General features: G+C 44.5%; 1 protein-coding gene across 1 annotated transcript in view; it reads right to left on the bottom strand.

The window, feature by feature from the left end:
• The window catches only part of LAMA3 (laminin subunit alpha 3), a 240,097-nt gene that overhangs the window by 125,199 nt on the left and 93,839 nt on the right, over positions 1-21,059 (bottom strand). The window contains exons 13-18 of the mRNA XM_053912463.2: positions 8,596-8,733; positions 5,254-5,300; positions 4,231-4,330; positions 3,506-3,558; positions 3,169-3,274; positions 2,347-2,446 (exon numbers count right to left, since the gene is read on the bottom strand). Of these exons, the coding sequence (XP_053768438.1) occupies positions 2,347-2,446; positions 3,169-3,274; positions 3,506-3,558; positions 4,231-4,330; positions 5,254-5,300; positions 8,596-8,733 (544 nt within the window). The remainder of the gene's footprint in view (positions 1-2,346; positions 2,447-3,168; positions 3,275-3,505; positions 3,559-4,230; positions 4,331-5,253; positions 5,301-8,595; positions 8,734-21,059) is intronic.

The raw sequence follows: 21,059 nt of genomic DNA, 5'->3' as shown, positions 1-21,059 counted from the left end.
GTTCTTCGAAATGACACATTTTGACAATTCAGTCACAAGCTGATAACAGTGAGTGGATTTAAAGCCAGAAAGATCACTTAGTAAAAGGAAGTAAAAGGGCATGCTCCTATATTAGAAGTAGAATTAGGAATGCTTACAATTTTTCTGGAGGTAATTTACAAAGATCCTTAAAAACGTTCATACCCCTTGACTCAGTAATTCTACATCAAGGAATATATTCTAAAGAGTGATTTCATATGTATACTGTCAAAGAATTAACATAAAAGAATATTTATAATAGTGGAAACTTGGAAACAGTGTAAATGTGTTTTGTACAAATATGTAAAATAATGATGAAATACTTAAAGAAATTATGAAATATTATGTAACCATTAATGTTTTTGAAGACTAGTTATAATGGAAAATGTTCATCATATCACATGAATTAATACAAATTATGTAAAAAATATAATACTATTTTTTATTCATAGAAACTATAAAAATATACAAAGATACTAAAAGAGGTTATCTCTGGGTGGTGGAATGGAGATTGTTCCTTGACTGTTTACTTTTAGGTCCTTGCAAAAATTTTACAATGAACATACAGGGTGGGGCACAAGTAGGTTTACAGTTGTTTGTATGAAAATAACATAATAATTAATAAATAATAATACAAGAATAAACTATGTTCCGCGTACTCACAACTGTAAACCTACTTTTGCCCCATCATGTATGTTACATTTACTATTACAAAGTTATTTCAAAAAATGAATGTAAATGCTTCCTAAACTTGTAAGAAAAACTAAAAATGCTCAGATAATATAAACTTTGGAGAGGCACTTAGGACAAAAGGATACAAGATTCACCAACCTAGAGGAAAGGTGGTATGGTATCCATGTTGCTGGTTTGTTATCCTTTTATTTCAGATATCATTCATCACTGAATCAAAGGGCATGTTCTAAATTTTATATATATGTATAAGCTGTAATGTAAAACATCAATATGTTTGCCTCAAGGTGAGCAGTTTAACTCCCATTCACTTGCATTATTTGACCCGGAAATTAGCCAATCACCTACACAGCGGGAAGGAGAAAAGGCTAAAGCTGGTTCAGCAGGAGACAAGCTCGCTTTATCAACACAAGGCTGGAAAGAGGTAAAGCATGGGTGGAAAATGTTTCTGACCTATTTACAAAGCTCCCCTGGACCATCGTGAGCCTGGCGAGTCTGCAGGAAAACAAACCTGCAGATGTATCCTCCTTCACATACCTTTTATTATGCGACCCAGCAGTGAGTGCCACTTAGAAAAGTAAGTACAGCAGAGGGAATGCAGTCAATACTATTGCAATAACTATGTCGGGGGAGCTCTGTAATGGAGATGCCTCTCTAACCACTATGCTGTACACCTGAAACCAATACAAAGTCATATAGAATGTAAACTGTAATTGGAAAAAAATAAAAATAAAAGAAAGGCCTGAAGAAAGCACAGCTGGGCTGCTCTGACTTTTAGAATTCAAATGTTGGAAATAAGGAAGAAAAGGAGAGGCGCCACACTAAATACACACAGTTTATCTTAACTGCCCAAAAGATTTATTATGTGTTGATAATGCAGAAATATTGAAGGTGCTTGAGATTTTGAAGTCATTAGATTTCATGGCATTTCCAGGGTATGAATAAAAGTCAGAATATTAAAAGTCAGTTTTTTCCCCACAGAGGGAAAATTACGAAGGGACATGGTTTCAAATATATACATAAATTGCTGCTGTAGTTGCTGTAGTCCTTCTGGGGGCTCAGTCTCCACTCCGCTCCCCTCCTCTGTCAGTTCGTTTTAACTGGCTTCTGTGTGAGAGGAGGGACTTTTCCCACTTCTGAGGGGTTCTTACCCCTCACCCTGCCATGTGCAACGCCTGGCCTCTCCAGGCCCGCCCTCATGGGTCCCAAGGGAGAAGCAGGACCTGACTGTCCTTGGTCCAGGCCCCGCCCCCCCCCCCCCCCCCCCCCCGGTCTGCTGGGCTCCTCCATGCTCTGACTTCTACATGGAGGTTCAGCCATGGGGGCCCACTGTGTGTGTCCGGCTCTAGTCACTCCCACCTGACTTTCCGTACCTGTGGGAACTTCCTAGTGAAGCTGCTCCATGAGCGACAAAGGGGAGGTTTTTATGGGCAACCTTACTCCCTGTTTTAATTAGACTCATTGAAGTCCATTTAAAGTGTCCACTCATGAAGTGCCCACATTTCAAATGACAGTACAGGGTCCCCTGCCCTTGGTCCTCAGGACCGTGTCCCCCCTCCCGAGCACTGTCAGCACAGACAGGACTCTGGGAAAGTCTGCCACAAGGTCAGTGCAGGGAGAAACCTCCCGAGGACTCACCGCTGGCACGCCGTCCCCACGATGTGTTCTCGGCACTGGCATACTCCGGAGGGCCTGCTGCACATGGGGGAGACTGCTCCACCAATGTCACACTGACACCCTGAAAGTCAGGAGATGGCACGGTGACCCATCAAAGCGTCTCCCGGTTGGATGCTTTCCCCGCCCCCAGGGGGAGTGGGAATCGGTAAGCCCAGGGCCGCCGGGCCTTCTTTCCCCTGCCTGTGTTGTATCTGTCGGGTGTTGGAAATACGTTTGAACCTCCCAGACTGAGACGGCAGGACTCCCAAAAAGTCCACCAGCAAGTTGGCGGTGACTTGTAGCCCAGCTCCAACACGGCTGTCCCAGGCAAGGGACAATAGCCCAGGAGCTAAAAATGATTTAGCAACACGGCGTTGTTACAAACAATGTGTGCTAACGAGAGGCTTGAGGTAGACATGAGCAGCTTTATGGAGAACTGCTCCCACAGTTTTATTGATAAAAACAATATAATCTCTAAAAATCTGGTGTAAGCTAACTTGATAATGCAAAATATAGCTTTAAAATGACTAAGACTTGATGTTATTTACAATGACTCCCCCATCCCAGTTGTTTTTTCTCACTAATTAAACCCGCAGTGTCCTGGCAGAAGAGAAGTGGAAGCAACCTCGTTTGCAACCACTAATCACATCAACTGAAGGTCTGGCCCAATTCCCTGGACGACACGTTTGGATCCAGTCCCGTCAGAAAGTCCGCACAAAGACAGCAGTTTCAAGGTGGAGGTCACCCTGGCAGTCTTTGTCCATCATCACTTTTGCTTCACTCAGGACCCACCAATATGTTTACCTTGACACCCAAAGTAATTGCTCTTGTCCAGGGCAAAATATCCATCTTCGCATGTGTCACAGGAATCACCACCAACGTGAGGCTTGCAGTGACAGTCACCATCTCGCTGCGGAATGATGAGCCAGATGACAAAATTGGATTAAGGTTACAGAATTCGCTAAGCTTCAAAATTAAAACTGGCTCATTGTGCAACATGAAGCAAGGTAGTCAGCATCTAAAAACGTCTGAAAAGATTACCGCACACAGTATAATTACAGAGGCACTAATGTAATACCCTCCCACAGAAACTCCACAATCAGTTGCTACTGGTATCATGTGAACAAGCGGCTCACATTACCTGCCCGCACTCTCCAATTCCGCTCACTGTTCCCGCCACATGGCACTGGCATTCTGTGAAGATAAGAGAGCATCCCTGGACCACAGTCACACAAGGACTGTTCCCCAGCACTGGGAACACGCCCCAGCAGCAACGCTACACTTGCAGTCACTTCCTAGCATGCTTCAGCAGAAGTCAGTTTGCACGGATGCAGAACAGCCAAGAGCAATACTAGCACCTATGAGGAGTAATGGCTGGTTTATGGCCACAATCACACAAACGTGCAACATCATGGGATTCTTAAATGATTCAATGTCAAGGTCATTACTGATACATTTACATATACTCTATTGAAAATATACTCTATTTAAGGATATTCACTCCCTCAGCTGCCTTCAGCTTGATGTTTTTTATTCCTATCCTGGCTTCAGTCTAAGCATAAGATGAAAATAAAATTAAATTAGAAAGAGTGGATTATAAAAACAAGCCAGTAAAAATCATTTATCAAGTAGCTGCCTTCCCGAAGACCACAATGCATATGAAAACAGGATATAAATCTCTTGCTGAGATGTTGAAAATGACAGAAGTTCTGCCAAAAGGGGGAGAAAAACATCAAAATATTTATACAAAATTTCAGACAAACTGAACTGATTAAACAAACAGCTCTCTTGTGGGTTTAGTCACTGAAGTAGAGAAAATTACGAGGAACTTCAGCATAGTAAATTATTATGTATAAGAAACTTTACCTGAACATCCAGTGGGGTTCTCTTTGGCCAGATTCCAATATAATGGCTTACAGATATTGCAGGTAGGACTTTCGACATGAAGCTTGCACTGACAATACCCCTTTAAAAGAAAATCAAACCAGGATCTGACCTCTCAGAATCAAGATATGTTTTCAAACATGTGTTCTGAACAAAGCTTGTCAGAGAAATGTATTCTGACGATGAAAAGTTAATTAAGTATATTCAAGGGGAAAAAAGTACTGGGTTGATTTCAACAGTCCACTTAATTGCTTTTGTTTTATTACTCATTTATTGGTTACACACATAATCCATATTTCTGGTTAAGCCAAAATTGGAAAGTACATAAAAAATTAAAAATCACTGTGATTTGTAACACTGTTATTGTTGATTTTGTTACAGCCTGGACCCACAGGAAAATACCTGAAAATAGTTAACATGGGAGGATCAGTAGAAAAGTATGTTTATCTGAAAGTCATGTAATGCACAGGAGAGCCACGCCTCCTCGAAACATCACAGGACTCAGAGAGGATGCAGAACCTCTCTCCCCCTGGGCCCCAGGGTCTGGCGGCCCAGCATCCCCAGGCCTGGGGGCTAAAAAGACAGATAATTTCTAAAGTGCTTAGCAAACGAATCTTGGAGTAATATCAAATAAATTACAATTACTGTGTACACAGACAGCTTTATTTAATGTGAAATGAGCCTTGGTTTTCTTAATTTTAATGATGTCTTTCAGGCTAATGTGTGGGGCTCCAGGATGGCAACACCCTCGGAATAACCAACAATAACAGTTAAAACCTAGGACTCCAGCATTCAAACTTTAAATCAACCATATTCTTTTGTTTTTGAAAAAAATCACAGTATCACGTATGCATTTTGAAAATGAGCAATGACCTCTTTAAGCAATTTGGCCTCAGGCCTTACTTTCATGTACTTTTAATTTCAGGAAGCTCCCAAATGTGTTAGTCTTTCAAAAGTATCGGAAGAATAATTAGAATTGCAACCTTTTAATAATTCTCTACTTACCAAATTGGAATCAAGGGTACCAGCTAGGTCACAGGAGCTGCTGGGGCCTGTAATCCAGAAATGTGTTAAACACCTGGGGCTTTAACATTTATTTGTTTGTCTCTTTGTCTTGATGTTTCCAGTTTTAAAAGTTTTACTTGTTTTTAAATTTTAAACAATTTTTTAAATTAATCCTCATTTGAGGTTATGTTTATTGATTTCAGAGAGAGAGGAAGGGAGAGAGAGAAACATCGATCAGTTGACTCCTGCACATACCTCAACCTGGGATCGAACCTGCAACCTAGGTAAGTTCCCTGACCGGGATCAAACCTGCAGACTTTGGGTGTGTGGGATGATACACCAACCACCTGAGTCACCCAGCCAGGCAGGTGTTACTTGTTTTTAAAAATAGTGCATTTACATTTATATTTTTTGACATATGGGTGACATTGCATGTAATTCAGAAAAAGGCTCCCCAAATAACCTTTATGGTCTTAATTCCCAAATCACCCCCTTTACCACTGAACAACTCTAATCCCTTCCCACTACTAAAAGTTCATTTTTTAAATTTTACTTTTAAGTACAGTTTACATTCAATATTATTTGGTATTGATTTCAGGTGTGCAGCATAGTGGTTAGATAGTCATACGCTTTACAAAACGCCCCCCAACATTCCCAGCACCCACCTAGCACCAAACATAGTTATTATAACATAATTGACTCCATTCCCTGTGCTGCGCTTCACATCCCATGACTATTTTATAACCACAGATCTGCACTTCTCAGTCCCTTTACCTTTTTCACCCAGTACCTTCCACCCTGGCTACCATCAGTCTGTCCTCTGTATCTATGAATCTGTTTCTATTTTGTTTGTTCGTTTATGTTGTTCTTTACATTCCACATGTACGTAAAATCGTATGGTATTTGTCTTTCTCTGACTGACTTGGTTCACTTATCATAATACCCTCTAGGGCCATCCATGGTGTTGCAAGTGATCAGATTGCCTTATTTTTTATGGTCAAGTAATATTCCATTGTACATGTACCACAACTTCTTTATGCATTTTTCTACTGATGGTACTTGCTTTCCTTCCTATCTTGGCTATTGTAAATAATGCTGCAATGAACCTAGGGTGCAAAAGACCCTGAATACCTACACCAATCTTGATAAAGTAGAACAAGGCTGAAGGTATCATGCTATATAACATCAAACTATTCTACAAGTCTATACTTATCAAAACAACATGGTACCGGCCTATGAACAGATATATAGGTCAATGAAACAGAATAGAGCCCAGATATAAAACTATGACTATATTATCAATTAATACTTGATAAAGGAGGCCAGAACATACAAAGTGATAAAGACAGTCTGTTCAATAAATACTGTTGGGAAAATTGGGCCAATAAATGCAAAAAATAAAACTAGCCCACCTTCTTATACCATATACAAGAATAAACTCAAAATGAACTAAGACTTAAGTGCAAGGCTTGAAACCATAAAACTCCTGAGAGAAAACATAAGCAGTACAATCTTTGACACTTCTTGTAACAATATATTTTTCTATCTCCTTAGACAAGGGAAACAGAAGAAAAAATAAATAAATGGGATTACATCAAACTAAAAAGTTTTTGCATAGCAAAGGAAACCATCAACAAAATGAAAAGACAACCTACTTAATGGGAAAAGATATTCACCAGTAATACATCTGGTAAAGGTTAGTATCCAAAATTTATAAAAGTTCATTTCTAACTGGTGACATAGGAGGAGACTGAGGGAGAAAAAATTATAGAATTTTGAGCATCTTTAAGATTGTCCAGAAGAGGGCAATATTGTACTGAGACTTTTTAACTGGCCAATTAAAAAGTTCCAGAATCTGTTCAGTACATTTTTTAGTTAACCACAACCTAAATCTCTAAGCAGCACACAATCCCCTCCTTCCTCACCTGTACCACAAATATTTCTAAAAATAGTTTGTCTTGCTGCTTTAGTCAGTATAATATTACAAGCCCAATATAATCTCTCTCCAGTCAATTGGGATCTTGCAAACTCTCCATTAAACAGTATCAGAAGGCCTGGCTGCTGTGGCTCAGTGGATCGAGTGCCAGCCTGTGAACCAAATAATCAATTTCTCTCTCTTTCCTTTTCTTTTCTCCTCACTTTCTTCTGTAATAGTCAACACAACCTCCCCACTCTGTAGTTTTCCAGCTTTGGTTCCTCCCCCATCTGACCAATGTTACCACCCAGCCCTGAAGAAAAAGTCCCAGCTGCCCAGCCCTACTGCCCACTGCCACACACTTCCCAGAGCACCCCTTCCACTCCCGGCCCAGACAGCCTTGCCCGCTGGGGACCTGCAGGCCTCCTCAAAGGCAAGCAGCGCCCTATGACTGCTGGCTACAATTTCCACCAGCAAAAAAACCCAGTCTCTTGAGGATTCTGGTGAGTGAGGTTCTGGAGATTCCAGTTTGAGGTGTGGCCCTGTCTTCAGATGTCTCTGAATGCAGAGCTCCAAGCACTACCAGGAGCCAGAAGGGGCCTGAGAAAACGACATCCTCTTGATAGGAAGTCTAATTCAGCCTTTCACAAACACCTCTTTTCAGCAGAGAAAGGGTTCTCTGAGAGCCACAGTCAGGAGCTTCTTACTCCTGGAGGCTGCCCGCACCTGGCACACAGTCAGATTGCACCTCATGTCTGTAGAGCACCTTACGTCCGTGACCTGGGCCACAGAACATGCAGACTCTCAATCTCTCATCAGTTGAGGGGGGAATACCGACAACTCATGGCCATGTTTCCTCCTTGGCTCACTCTTTCTAAACCAAATAGACTCTGGTTCACCCCAGCCCCCTGCTCCTCACACCTGTGCTGACGTGTGATGACAGAGTTCCCCAGGAGGCCAGTAGTGGGCAAGGAGAGAGGGGCAGAAGCCCAGCAAAGGTCCTGCTCAGCCTGCCCACAAGAGGACCTGTTGGGGCACCCTCAGGGTATTACGAAGCAGCCAACATCAGTGCCACAGCTTGGACCCGAGGAGAGGCTAGGATGCCTTGGGAAAGGGGGAAGGGGATCCTGGGCTTTGCTAAAAGAGGTCATCTTCACCACACAGAGAATTTGCATGCGAATCAAGAAACACAAGTTTATAACCCATGGGAATGTTTTAAAATTTAGGAATCAATCATGTTTTAATTACCTAGAGAATGCATATCTGAAAATGCACATGCATGTTCAATAACCAGGCAGATTAGCGTCAGGTGTAGATGTGACCGGTGCTGGGTCTGCGGGATCTGCATGCTGCTCTGTGAGGCTGGCTGCACACACTTCAGAGAGGACCCCCGCCCACCCCCCGCAATACTTGGATGTCTTCCCTACCTTGGCAGTGGGGGAAATCATAGGCTCCTGAGAGACACCTGTCACACTGCCGTCCTGTGATCCCCGGCTTGCATTCGCACTGTCCAGTCACTGGGTTGCAGGGCGTCCGGTAGGAGCCAAGGGCTGAACACTGGCAGGCTGGATGAAAAGACCTCCGTCAGACATAGGGTGGTGGGGCATGGACCTGGATGAGAACGGGGTGGGTCTGGAAAGACCCAAATGCAAGCTCCAGCTTCACCACTTAGTAGACCTGGAGCCTGAAACAATCTGGCCAAATGCCCAAAGCCTCAGTTTCCTCTTCCTTAAATGGGCCTGGTCCTCGTGTCCACCTGACAGCATTAAATAAGATCATACCTGAAAGAGCTGGGACAATGTCTGTCTCACAGTGAGCACGCAGTAGTGCTCATGAGTTTTGTTTTTGCTGTTGTCAGTTTCATATTCAGCAAGATTGGCTGGTTGTGGACGAGAGTTGGGAAGTGCCTCTTGCATGTAGTAACCAGTGCTCGTCAGAGAAGGAAGAAGGGAACAACTGATGGGGGTATGACTCACTGGAGGGGACACATTAATTCCACACCCCACCAGGGATCAAGTGTAAACCATTCCAATCCAGATCAGCCTCCAACTGTCCCCCCCTTTTTCCCTGTCCACCTCTCTCCACTCCTGATTTCTCAAGGTCCAGTGTAGTTGAATAATCACGGGAAAAGTTACACAGGCAAGGTTGGGAATGGGTGGGAAAGGCATCCCAGTTTCCTCTCTCCCACCTCAAGTAGGGGAATGAAACATATGTGGATGGAGAGAACAGACTCTGACCGTTCCGCTCTTCGCTCCCTTTCCCCTGGGTCGGGTACCAGCCTGTGCAGCTAAGCTCCCACAGGGCTGCAGGGACTCAGCATCACGCCCATGCGCACTGCAGGGACTCTGCTCCTGCAGAGGGGAGAGCACAGGAGATGGCCCACTGGCTTCCTGAGCTGGACAGTTTCCCATCTCAAGAACAGGAAGGAACTGAGAGATTGTCTTGTTGATTTCCACTGTTACATAATGAAGTTCAGAAATTAAGTGACATTTCCAAAGTCACAAATTAGTCTGTAGCAACGGGTTTCAGTCTCTGGGGCAGACACATCTGGATTCAAGTACCAGCTCTGCCACTTAGCTGTGCAATCATGGGCAAGCGGCTCAGCCCCTCTAAGCTGTGGTTTCCTCTTCTGTAAACTGGAGCTGATGACAGTACCATGTCCTGAGGTCATTAGAGAATCACCAGTTTCAAGGCTTGAAAAGCACTGAGCATGGAGCTTGGCATAAAGGAAGTGCTCAGTAAGCGTTCACTCTCGTTACCATTGTTACTGTGATCACCTAGGGCCCAGTGCTCGTCAGAGAAGGAAGAAGGGAACAACCAACCGATGGGGGTGCTCCGGGAGCTGCTCCGTGCATGGCCCCAGGCTGCGTTAATGGGATCAGTGGGTTAGTATTCCTGACTTCCAAATTCACATTCAGGGCATGCAGTCAAAACAACCACAAAAAACCGCAACCTTGTTTGCAAGGTTTCAAAGATTCCACACCTGTTGAGTCTTGGGAAAGAAAAGAAAGATTCATGAGGTAAACTGTACATTCCGGTGATTTATTTGCAAGTGTCTTCAGGAAGTGTCCAGCCCCAAGGCAGTGTTCCTCCAGACTGCCTTGGGACTCAAGTGGCAACTTCACCTCTCCCCTGGATCAGCATGCAGCCAGCTGGTCTGCTTGCAGAGTTTGGACTTCCAGCTCCCACAATCACGTGAGCCAATTCCTTAAAATAACTCTGTATGTATGTACTCAGAGGCACACACACTCACCCACATCCTGTTGGTTTGGTTTTTTCTGGAGAAGCCTGACTAATACAGGCTCACTCTGCTGTTTCTACCCTAAAAGAAAGTGAGTGCAGAGAACAAAGCACTCATCGGGCAGCATGGAGCTATAGGAACCCGAGCACCATGATGGCAGCTGTGGCTGGAATAATGTGGTTCCACCTACACAGACCCCTAGGGCCTCAGGAGTTGTCAGGGAGCCTCAGGAGACGCAGTTACACTCCAGAGCTGGAAACAAAGACCCAGCCTTAAACTCAGGTTCATTGCTCTACACGGTGAATTGCCCAATCTGGCATCACCCTCCTCATTCCAACCCAGCTATCAGTGAAAGCTGCCAAACCCCAAACCCAAACCCCAATGTTGGCAGCCCTTTTCTCACTCTTGGAAATACTATCAGGCTTTACAAATATTTTAATTCTGATCTTTGTTTTGGTACAGGCCTTTGGAAGTTTCTGGAGTATTTTACTTCTCATCTACTCATTGTTTCTGATTTAAGATATTTTTATTCCCAAAAAGTATTTGAAAATAATGATTAAAAGGTCCACGGGGTCAGGTAGCTTGTCTGCTCTGTTCCCCAATGTCTTCCAGCATCAAGCACAGTCCTGTTCCCTCATACATGCCAAATAGATATTTGTTAAATGAAAGAATAAGCAACAGTTGAAATCCTTCTACCAGTCCAGCCCATATAGGTTCTTTGTAGGTGTTCTCTCATTGAATCTTGCAATGCTGCTAGGAAACAAGTATTGCTATGATAACATCATTCTCTTCTCCATCCATCAGTAAGTGAACTACAAGGCAAACAGAGCTCCTTATTGTTTCAGGGATGCTCTTATTGCCCATGATTTTGGAGTGTGTCCTTCTGTTGGAAAAGCAGGCAGGCACATTCTTCAGTCAAAGCCACAAAGCCAATAGTCAGTTCCATGATACTTAGCACCATCTACCTCTCTGGATAATGGACTTAGCGTAGATTCAATCTACAGAAAATCCTAAGGCTTCTTCCAAACAACCACCACCTCAATGTTCTCCTAGATAAAAGCTGAGTTACAAAGTGAAGTGCCAGTTCAAGGCAAAATTGCACAGAATTTGCTTCAGATATCTCCCATGCCCAGCTCTCCAGGACCTATGTGCTTCCTCATAAAGGCTGGGAGGGCTCTCCCGGGAGCTTCCCCAGCCAGGAGCCCTCCCAACAACTCCATATGCCATCCACTGGTGCATTTGGCTTCTTCTCTTGGCTATTGGTCTGATTCATGAGAATATGCTCACAGATAGATTCATCTTGGACTGGCAACATATTTATAGGAGTTTTCTAAGACCTATCACCACAACCCAAAGACCACAGCAAACTCCAACAGGGACAGTTCCGGGCCCTAGGCCAGGGTTGGTGTGGTTGGTGTTTGGGGGCAGCTGCATTTTACCCTCCTTCTGTTTCCAGTCATGGAGGACCCATTGTTCCCACCCTCCGAGCCTCTGTTCTAGCCAATTATACCAGTGGAGGTGTGAGGGAAGAAGGGGAGAAGAGGGAGAGAAAAGTAAAGAAAAAGGAGAGGAAGGCAGGAATGAGGGGTGAGGAGAAGGAAGAGGCAGGGTGGCATGGGAAGGGGAGAGGGAAGCGTCAGCCCCCCGAATGACAAAGTTATCCTAGAGTCACAGTTGTGTTCCGTGTCTGACAATAAAGAGCTGAACCAGACATCAACATAATTATAAATTACAGATACATGTAGACGGCTCTCCAATGTGGCCTCGTATTTCACACCTATAAGAAAGTACAGAGCACGGGAGTGAGTCAAAATTAAAATGGCAGAATATGGCCTTGTGCGAAGAGAAGTCTGGGATAAATTAAGTTCACGCAAAACACGAATGCAGGGCTGCAGCTGGCACGAACAACTTAGAGAGGTTTTACAATTCCTTTTCTAGATTTTTAAAAATCTTTAAAGCAATACAGAGCAAAGCCGTAAGAAAAAAAAATATATATATATATATATATTTTTTGCTAGAATATACTGAACCATCTGATGTAGCATTTGGGGTCATATTGATTTGACTCTAAAATTCAATAGCGATCAGCTTCATCTAAAAAAGATCGTAACTAAAATGTTGGATCAGACCTTGATGCTAGGTCAAGGTCAGATTTCAGTGAGTGTGAGCTTCAGCCACTAGCATCAAAGCCACCCCCCAAGGAACAATTTTAAATGAACACAAAAGCTGCTAGAAAAAGGCGAGAGCAAGAGAAGTGAGGCCATCACAGACAGAATGTTGGAGCATCCCAAACTCTTCTGGAACCTGATAGTTCAAATCTGAAACAACAAACTCTGTGGTTATTCCTCCGACCACACCAGGCATATGGCAGACTGTGTGTTTCTTGTAAAACTCAGAAAACAGCTCTAAGGCAGTGGGGGGCTTCTCCAAGGCTGGATGTGCTCAGTGATGTCCGCAAACACTAGGCGTGAGGTGAACTGCTTGCCTACTCAAGTTCCAAAGCCTGAACAATGCTTTCTCCCTCCCTCATCCACACTTTGGGAGGAGCTTAGGAACAGGTGGAAAACAAAAGGGAGAGTGAAAGTATGGCGCACAACGTACCTGCACTCTCTCTGCCCCCCTTAGTGAGCCTTCCCCTCCACTTGAATGGAACCCAGCAGAGGCTGACCCCACACATTCACCCCAGGAGCCTGAGAGTGCCGGCTGCCCCTCCTCTAGCCCCTCTTGCAGTGGCTGTCAGCATAGCTTCTCCTTCTCGCGCTTCCTTGCTCCCTTGTCCACCTTCCAGCCAGAGAGGTCAGATGGCTTTGGGAAACCTTTGGAAGCAGAGGTCTAAACTAACTCTAACCAAAAATATAAATGACATGATAAAGTCCTATTGTTTAAAAATCCGGACCCCAATCACTTAGCACTGGGGACAGTGCATGATCTTCATGCACAGCAACTGATTAAAGAGCTTCTCAGGCCAGGGGTCATCTTCTTAGGAAGAAAAACGCTACACTTAAATCTCAGCGGCTTTTCTCATCTCTCATAGGAGTGGTCACTTTGGGGAACTAAATTTTTCCCGAATGCCGAGGATTTCACTGACACACAGCTTTGCCACTGCTTTTCGGTTGTGACACCCTAAGTTTGCCATGGGGGAACCACTCTCCCCCTCACTCCATCCACGCTGTTCAGACAGTGTTGGCTCCACTCTCAAGTTTGCGGATGTGGGGAGACTCAGGCTCGGCTGTCAGACACTGGATTCCAGGCCCCGAGGTTTGGCTCAGGAGCATGTGATCCAATCACAGCCAGAACTGCCCTGGAGGAACGCATGCTCTTCTCCCCTAGACTCAAACCTAGAAGAAGGACTGTATCAGTCTGCTGAAGTAGCCGTAACGAAATACTACAGACTGGGTGGTTTCAACAACAGGCGTCTATTTTCTCACAGTTGGAGAGGGGTTCGGAAGCCCACGATAAGATACTGGCCAGTTCAGTTCCTGGTGAGAACTCTCTTCCTGGCTTTCTTCTGTGTCCTCACACAGGACTGAGAGAGCAATAGAGGGGTAGGAGGGGGAGGGAGGGAGCACAAAAGCTACTTGGAAGGATAATAATTTCTTCCTTACTCCAAGTGCATTCACATTGGGGATCAGGACTTTTAACTGATGAATCTCAAGGAGGCACCATTCAGTCCATAGCCATGTATGCCTAAGAACTGTTGGCTACTTTCCTACCACCACCTGAGGCCTAAGAATAAAGCCAATGTATATGATAGCAGAATTAACAGTGGAGAAAAACAGACTGGCCACTCTCTTTTGAGCTTCTGGATCAATCTGTTCCTGAAACCAAATAGGCCTGGACTGTTCCATTACAACCAATAAGTTATTTTTGCCTTAAACCAGTTTAGGTCGTTTTCTGTCCCACAAAACTATAGATCTTAACTGACTCTTTAACCACCAAAATGTTCTCTTTTAAAAAGTACTCTTACCAAATAGTACTCTTACTAAAGTATACTGTATACCTACCTTCCTGCCTTCTGAAACAGGTATTTAGACGTAATTTAACTAGTTCCAGAGCCATCATTACACGGCCCATTTACGTATTCTAATAGTGACTCCCTTCACTATTAGTACCTTCTTGAGTTGGGCGGATTATTTGCCCTTCATTAAGGGGCCTCAGACTGCTACGCTCCTTAGCTTTCACATCCGCTTTCCTATTTCCCCCTCACAGTTAGTGTCTTGCCGTAATAACCCTCCCTCCTTTCTAATTTTATGTTGCTAATTCTCCATGGGTTTGGTTTGGAAAACAAATAACCAAACTTAGTACAATTTTCTTTTTGTAAAGGGAACAGTCCGAGAGAGGGCCTATGGGTTCCTTCAGTAATAAAATGCACATCTTTTCAGTGTGCTTTTCGACTTTACGGGAGCAGGAGGGATCGGGGGATCTTACTGTTTGGTTCTCACTTTTGCTTGAGACACAGGAGCCAGACACCCAAAGTCCAGCTCGGTGGAACGGTAGCACTCTGCGGCTTAAAGAATTATAGCACACATTTACAAGCAGGGCTTGGGGTTAATTACAGAAATCTGTGCTTAAACAAGCAGAGCGTTAAACATGGTCGCAGTTCCTAGAAACAAATCAGAATCGTGGCATCCTTTTAAGGAAACTATGGTAAATGAAGCCACATGGAGATGCAATTGGGTGTTTTACAATTAGCGTATTGAACAAACTCCTGCTATAATCTAAATGTTATGGCCCTTTTCAACCTTATTCAGTGTGGGTGACTGTTCCCCTGCACCTGATGAAACCTCTAGTAAATTCTAGGGCTTTTCAGCACACTCTTGGGTAAGAGAGCAAACCAAACTCAGTACAAGGTCAAATCTCCCCTCCCCCAGCCCAGACCTGATTCAAGACACAAGCCCCCAGTGGGAAGAGGTGGTGGTGGTGGTGGCGGTGGTGGTGGTGAGGGAGTGGGCATTCTTTCTACGCTGTCAGCTTCGACCTCACATTGTCCCAGAGTGGGGATGGGGTGGGGTGGGGAGCCCTCGAAGAAGAGAGAAGGGAAAGGACTGTTTTCTTGGGCCAGCCCTGAGGACATTGGAAGCTGAGTCTCCTTCCACGGGTGCTCTCTAGGGCCTCTTGGTGACTCCCTGCTGGGCACCACTCTCCTGCCAGCCCCTGCCCCCACTGACAGGTGCCTCTCTATTCCTGTTGCCCGTGACTTTCCTCAGCTCAGTTTCTCAGCCCTGGGTAACATATTAACCAGGTCTTCTATTTTCTATATTCTGATGCTTTGATATCTCAGGGGCCTTGCTGACTCTGGAGAGGCTGCCCCTCCCCGGGTTACCCAGTTCCTGGAGTGCCCATAGAGTGCACATTCCAAATGCAAACCAACCAGTTCAGAGCCCACTTTCTTATTCTATTGGCTCCCACACTGGGGCCACTAACCCACTGCCCCTGATCACCCAGAGCCAAGTGCCAGACAACTAGGCACAACCCCTGTGCCCCAGAACCCTCTAAATTATTCAGCTAGCCAGTCCTAAGCCTGCTCACGCTGCCTCACCCATTCCTTCCTGCAGAAGCCACAACCCAGGCTCCTGCCCACAGTCCCTCTCTCTCCCGGGGCCCCCAGGACCTGCTCCCTCCTCTCAGAAACTGGCAGTTTTCTCCTGATCCGTAGAGCCTTGCTGAACCTCAAATTTTCTATCAATACACTATGTTTTGAAAAGATTTTATTTATTTATTTTTAGAGAGAGGGGTGGGGAGAGAGAAAAAGAGGGAGAGAAACATCAATTGGTTGCACACGCCCCAACTGGGGACCTGCTGGCAGCCTAGGCATGTGCCCTGACCTGGAATGTCAGTTTTATTGGGCAAGGTCTCCTGGTGCCTCTAGGGAGACAGCATCCAAGACACCCCACCCAGCCTCTCCCACAGCGGGCCATGGAAACGCCCATGCCCTAGGCCGTTCTCAGCACTGCCATACCCTCCCTGATGGGGCACCAGATGAGAGCCACCAGCTCTCAGCCTTTGGGTTTTCTAAGCCAAAGCCTGGCCCCAGGCACCTTTGTCCTGCTTGAAGCGTGAAACCCATGAAAGGTTTGAGGTGCAGGGTAAGTGCCCACTCTCCTCTTGGGAAGCGTTTGGAGGACAGTGTTCCCTAGAGGGTCCACCCGCCCAGCATCTCCCTCCTCCATTCTCTAACCTTTTCCCATTCCTCGAGTGTGGAAGTCCAGAGTGTCAAGAAACAGGTCTCTGGGTATTTCCTTTGCTCTTAGAATTTTGTATCTATCATAGTTTAGGGCTAATTCTTCAATTTAAACATTTTAAAAAGGAGTGACATGGTAGTTTTAAAAACATTTCCTTTGTATTTGTTTTAAATGTAAGAAAGGTTTTCTTTGACATTCATATCAAGAAGCTGAGAGGATTCTCATTTGAAAGAGTGACCCCAATGAGAAGGCAAATAATTGGGAGATTTGCAAACTCCCAATTATCTTGTTAGTTCTGCCTCTCCTCCCCGCAAAGGACCCCAAACTGAATTTACGTATAGAGTTCAAACGTTTTAAAAAGGTAACCAGCTGCCGCTTCCATTTCTAGGTATCTTGTCACTAAGGTGAGACTGGGTCCCCACGCCCTTCAGTCAGGGGTGTAGAGACAATGAAACAGTGGCTGGTATACTCTCCCTCCTTCTTGCTGGGTTGAAGGCAGCAGAGTAAAGACAAGATTGCGGCCTGAAGATAAAACAAGGAATGCATCTCAAACTAGTTCCCCATCCTGCTCTAGAGATCACGTGTGAAAGATAAAACAGTGGTTTCTTACCTCTTGAACAGGTTTGAGAAGGAATTATCCTGTGTACCTGGCATAGGACTATCTTCAGGCACACTCAGGTTTATCAGATTGTTGCTGGAATTTACTGATCAACAGTTTCCAGGGCAAAGAGAGATACTAAATGCACCCAAATGCTCCCTGGCTTCAGGCTGTAACTGTTTGAAAGTCTGAAGCCACAAGGCCAAGGAGTAGAATAAAATAAAAGTGACAAACTTCTCAGAACCACAGACAAAATCCTCTAAGATCATTTAACACAGTAGCTTTCAAACTCTTTTTAGCCACACCCACACTGAGAAATACATTTTACACTGCAACTCAATAAGCCCACATGCACACACACAGAGGTGCAGGGAAAGAAAGAGAGAGAGAGAGAGAAATAAATCTTTATAGCTATTTATAAAACACCATGAATAAGAACTTCACTAAACATCTCTTTCCATTACGACTTGTGTTGCACCCGAATAGTTTCTAGTCTGTTCTATTTCACTTTAATGCTGGTCTACACCCACTAATTCATTTCTCCGTCAATAATGGGCAGTGACCCGCAGTTTGTAAAACTCAGTGTGGAGGCAAGCGCTCGCGCTTTCTGATGTGCTGAGGGAGTCTGGGGAAGAGAACATAATTCTTCAGTAAACCAGGCTGGGGGTCAAGGAACACGAGTGCTGCTCCTCACCCAGCAACGATTAAGCTTCCACTTTTTCTCTTGGGTCTCAGCACAGTTGCTGTGAAATAAGTAATTTCAATTACTTTTAACTCTAAAATTCTAAAGCATGTTGTTTAATCACTGTTGTGAGAGACGCCAGGAGAGATGGGGTCAAACTTACAGAGAGATGGGCGGATGTGTCTGCAGAGGAAACACCCTGCTTTAATGTGCTGTGCTTTTCCCCTTGTCTGCAGTATCTGTTTTTTAAACAGGTTTGTTGATATAATTCTTATACTATATAACTCATTCATTTAAAATGTACGACTCAGCGTGTTTTTAAAATATATGTTCACAGGATTGTGCAACCATCAGCACATCATCTAATCTTAAAAACACTTTTGTCCCCCCCAGAGAAATCCCACGTCCACTAGCAGTCGCTCCCCAGGCTCCCTTCTCTGTCACCCCACCCCCACCGCAGCCTGAAGCAACTGCTAATCTACTCCGTGAATTTGCCTATTTTTGACATTTCATATAATTGAAACCACACAATAAATGGTCTTTTTGTGACTGGTTTATTTCACTTAGTATAATGTTTTCTTTTTTAAAGAATATACTTTATTGATTATGCTATTACAGTTGTCCCATTTTCCCCCTTTATTCCCCTCTGCCCTGCACACTCCCTCCCACTTACATTCCCCCTGACCCTTGGTTCATGTCCATGGGTTGTACATATAAGTTCTTTGGTTTCTCCATTTCCTATACTATTCTTAACCTCCCCCTGTCTATTTTCTACCTACCATTTATACTTCTTATTCCCTGTGCTGTTTCCCCTACTTCCCTCCCAACCCCTCCCTACTGATAACCCTCCATGTGATCTCCATTTCTATGATTCTGCTCCTGTTCTAGTTGTTTGCTTAGTCGTTTTTGTTTTTGTTTTTTCAGGTTCGGTTGTTGATAATTGTGAGTTTGCTGTCATTGTACTGTTCATAGTTTTGATCTTCTTCTTTTTCTTAGATAAGTCCCTTTAACATTTCATATAATAAGGGCTTGGTGATGATGAACTCCTTTAACTTGACCTTATCTGGGAAGCACTTTATCTGCCCTTTCATTCTAAGTGATAGCTTTGCTGGATAGAGTAATCTTGGATGTAGGTCCTTGCCTTTCATGACTTGGAATACTTCTTTCCAGCCCCTTATTGCCTGCAAGGTTTCTTTTGAGAAATCATCTGACAGACTCATGGGCACTCCTTTGTAGGTAACTCTCTCCTTTCCTCTTGCTGCTTTTAAGATTCTCTCCTTATCTTTAATCTTTTGTAATGTAATTATGATGTGCCTCAGTGTGTGCTTCCTCGGGTCCCACTTCTTTGGGACTCTCTGAGCTTCCTGGACTTCCTGGAAGTCTATTTCCTTTGTCAGATTAAAAAAGTTCTCCATTATTTTTTCAAGTGAGTTTTCAATTTCTTCCTCTTCCACTTCTCCTTCTGGCACCCCTATGACTTGGATGTTGGAATGTTTAAAGTTGTCCTGGAGGTTCCTAAGCCTCTCCTCATTTTTTTGAATTATTGTTTCTTCATCCTGTTCTGGTTGAATGTTTATTTCTTCCTTCTTCTCCAAATCGTTTATCTGAGTCCCACTTTCCTCCCCTTCACTGTTGGTTCCCTTTATTTCACTTTTCATAGCCTTCACTTCTTCCTCTATTTTGCAGCCATACTCAACCAATTCTGTGAGCATCCTGATTACCAGTGTTTTGAACTGTGCATCTGATAGGTTGACTATTTCTTTGTCACTTAGTTGTATTTTTTCTGGAACTTCAATCTGTTCTTTCATTTGGACCTTTTTTTTTTTTTGTCTCAGCACTCCTGTTACATAGTAAGGGGCAGAGCCTTAGGTGTTCACTAGGGCAGGGCAACCCAAATTGCTGCTTTGCAGCGCTATATGTGGGAGAGGGGTCTGAGGAGGCCCACTCATCTCTCTGCCAGCTTCCAGTCCCCTCTGCCACTACCACAGGCAAATTGGGCTCTTCTGGTTCTGATTCCTGGGTGGGTGGGTCTCTCCAACAAACTCTCCTGCGAGGAGCGGAGTTCTCCCACTGCCTTAATCCCCACAGGTTTTTTTCAGTCGAAGGTTCTGAGGCTCTATTTCCCTGAGCTGGAACCCTGGGTTGCATGGTCTGTCTCGCTCCCCAGTTGTTCCTCCCAGTCTATCTGCATGCGAATGTGGGACTGCCTGCCCCAGTCCTCCCTCTGCTGCCTTGCCAGAAGTCCTCTCTGCCCAAGCTGTCCGTCTCTGCCCCTCCTACCAGTCTGGATGAGTGTTTCTTCTTTAACTCCTTGATTGTCAGACTTCCATACAGTTCAATTTTCTGTCAATTCTGGTTGTTTTTTGTTTTTAAATTTGCTATTATCCTTCTTCTTAAATTTGCTGTTGTGTGAGGAGGCACAGTGTGTCTACCTACACCTCCATCTTGGCTGGAAGTCAATTCTGAAGTCAAGGAACAAGAAGAAAAGACACCCCTTTTCTGTCCTTACCCTCCCACCTGTTAGGTGACCAAATCTCTGTTCAGCAACTGCCGAGAGTTTCTGTGGCCCCAGAGAGGCAAAGGCTGAGAAGTGGGGCAGAGGACAGAGGTCCATGGACAGGGTGTGCCAAGGGGCCAGGAGGAAAAAGAGGGGCTTGGGGTGTGGCATGCACACATCTATGCAAACCAAGAGATAACTGGGATTGGGGCTACAGGCTCTTAAAATGACGTAGAGGGTAAAATGGGGCAGAAGAAGGAGGGTTAAGGAATAATAGCTGCCATACAAGTGAGGATCCCCAACTCTAGGAACTTTACATTTCAGTGGGTCTGTAACTTGCACAACACATTACAGGGCATGCACTATTATTTGGAAACTGAAGAACCAAGGGATTAAGTTAGTTGCCCAAGTTGATAGCCAGTGCAAACCTTGCTCTTGGACACTTTGTCCTCCAGCTTTGGGGAAGCTTTTTCCTGCTCCCGTCTCACACAGACAGTTCCTTATTGTGGCTGATTGTGCTGACCTTGTGGATGCTCAACAGCAATGCTAACCTCCTGTGTTCAGAGGCCGGGAAACTAGAATTAGTTTCTAGTTTCCAGGGACTTTCCAGGGTCTCCTGGAGTTGGATTCTGGATGACTGGATGCCAACTGGGTTTTGTAATTAAGAAGTACTTGAATAAGATTAGAATTG

This window comes from Desmodus rotundus, chromosome 10 (assembly GCF_022682495.2).
Source record: "Desmodus rotundus isolate HL8 chromosome 10, HLdesRot8A.1, whole genome shotgun sequence".
Taxonomy (NCBI): domain Eukaryota; kingdom Metazoa; phylum Chordata; class Mammalia; order Chiroptera; family Phyllostomidae; genus Desmodus; species Desmodus rotundus.
This window is presented reverse-complemented; position numbering and strand designations above follow the sequence as displayed.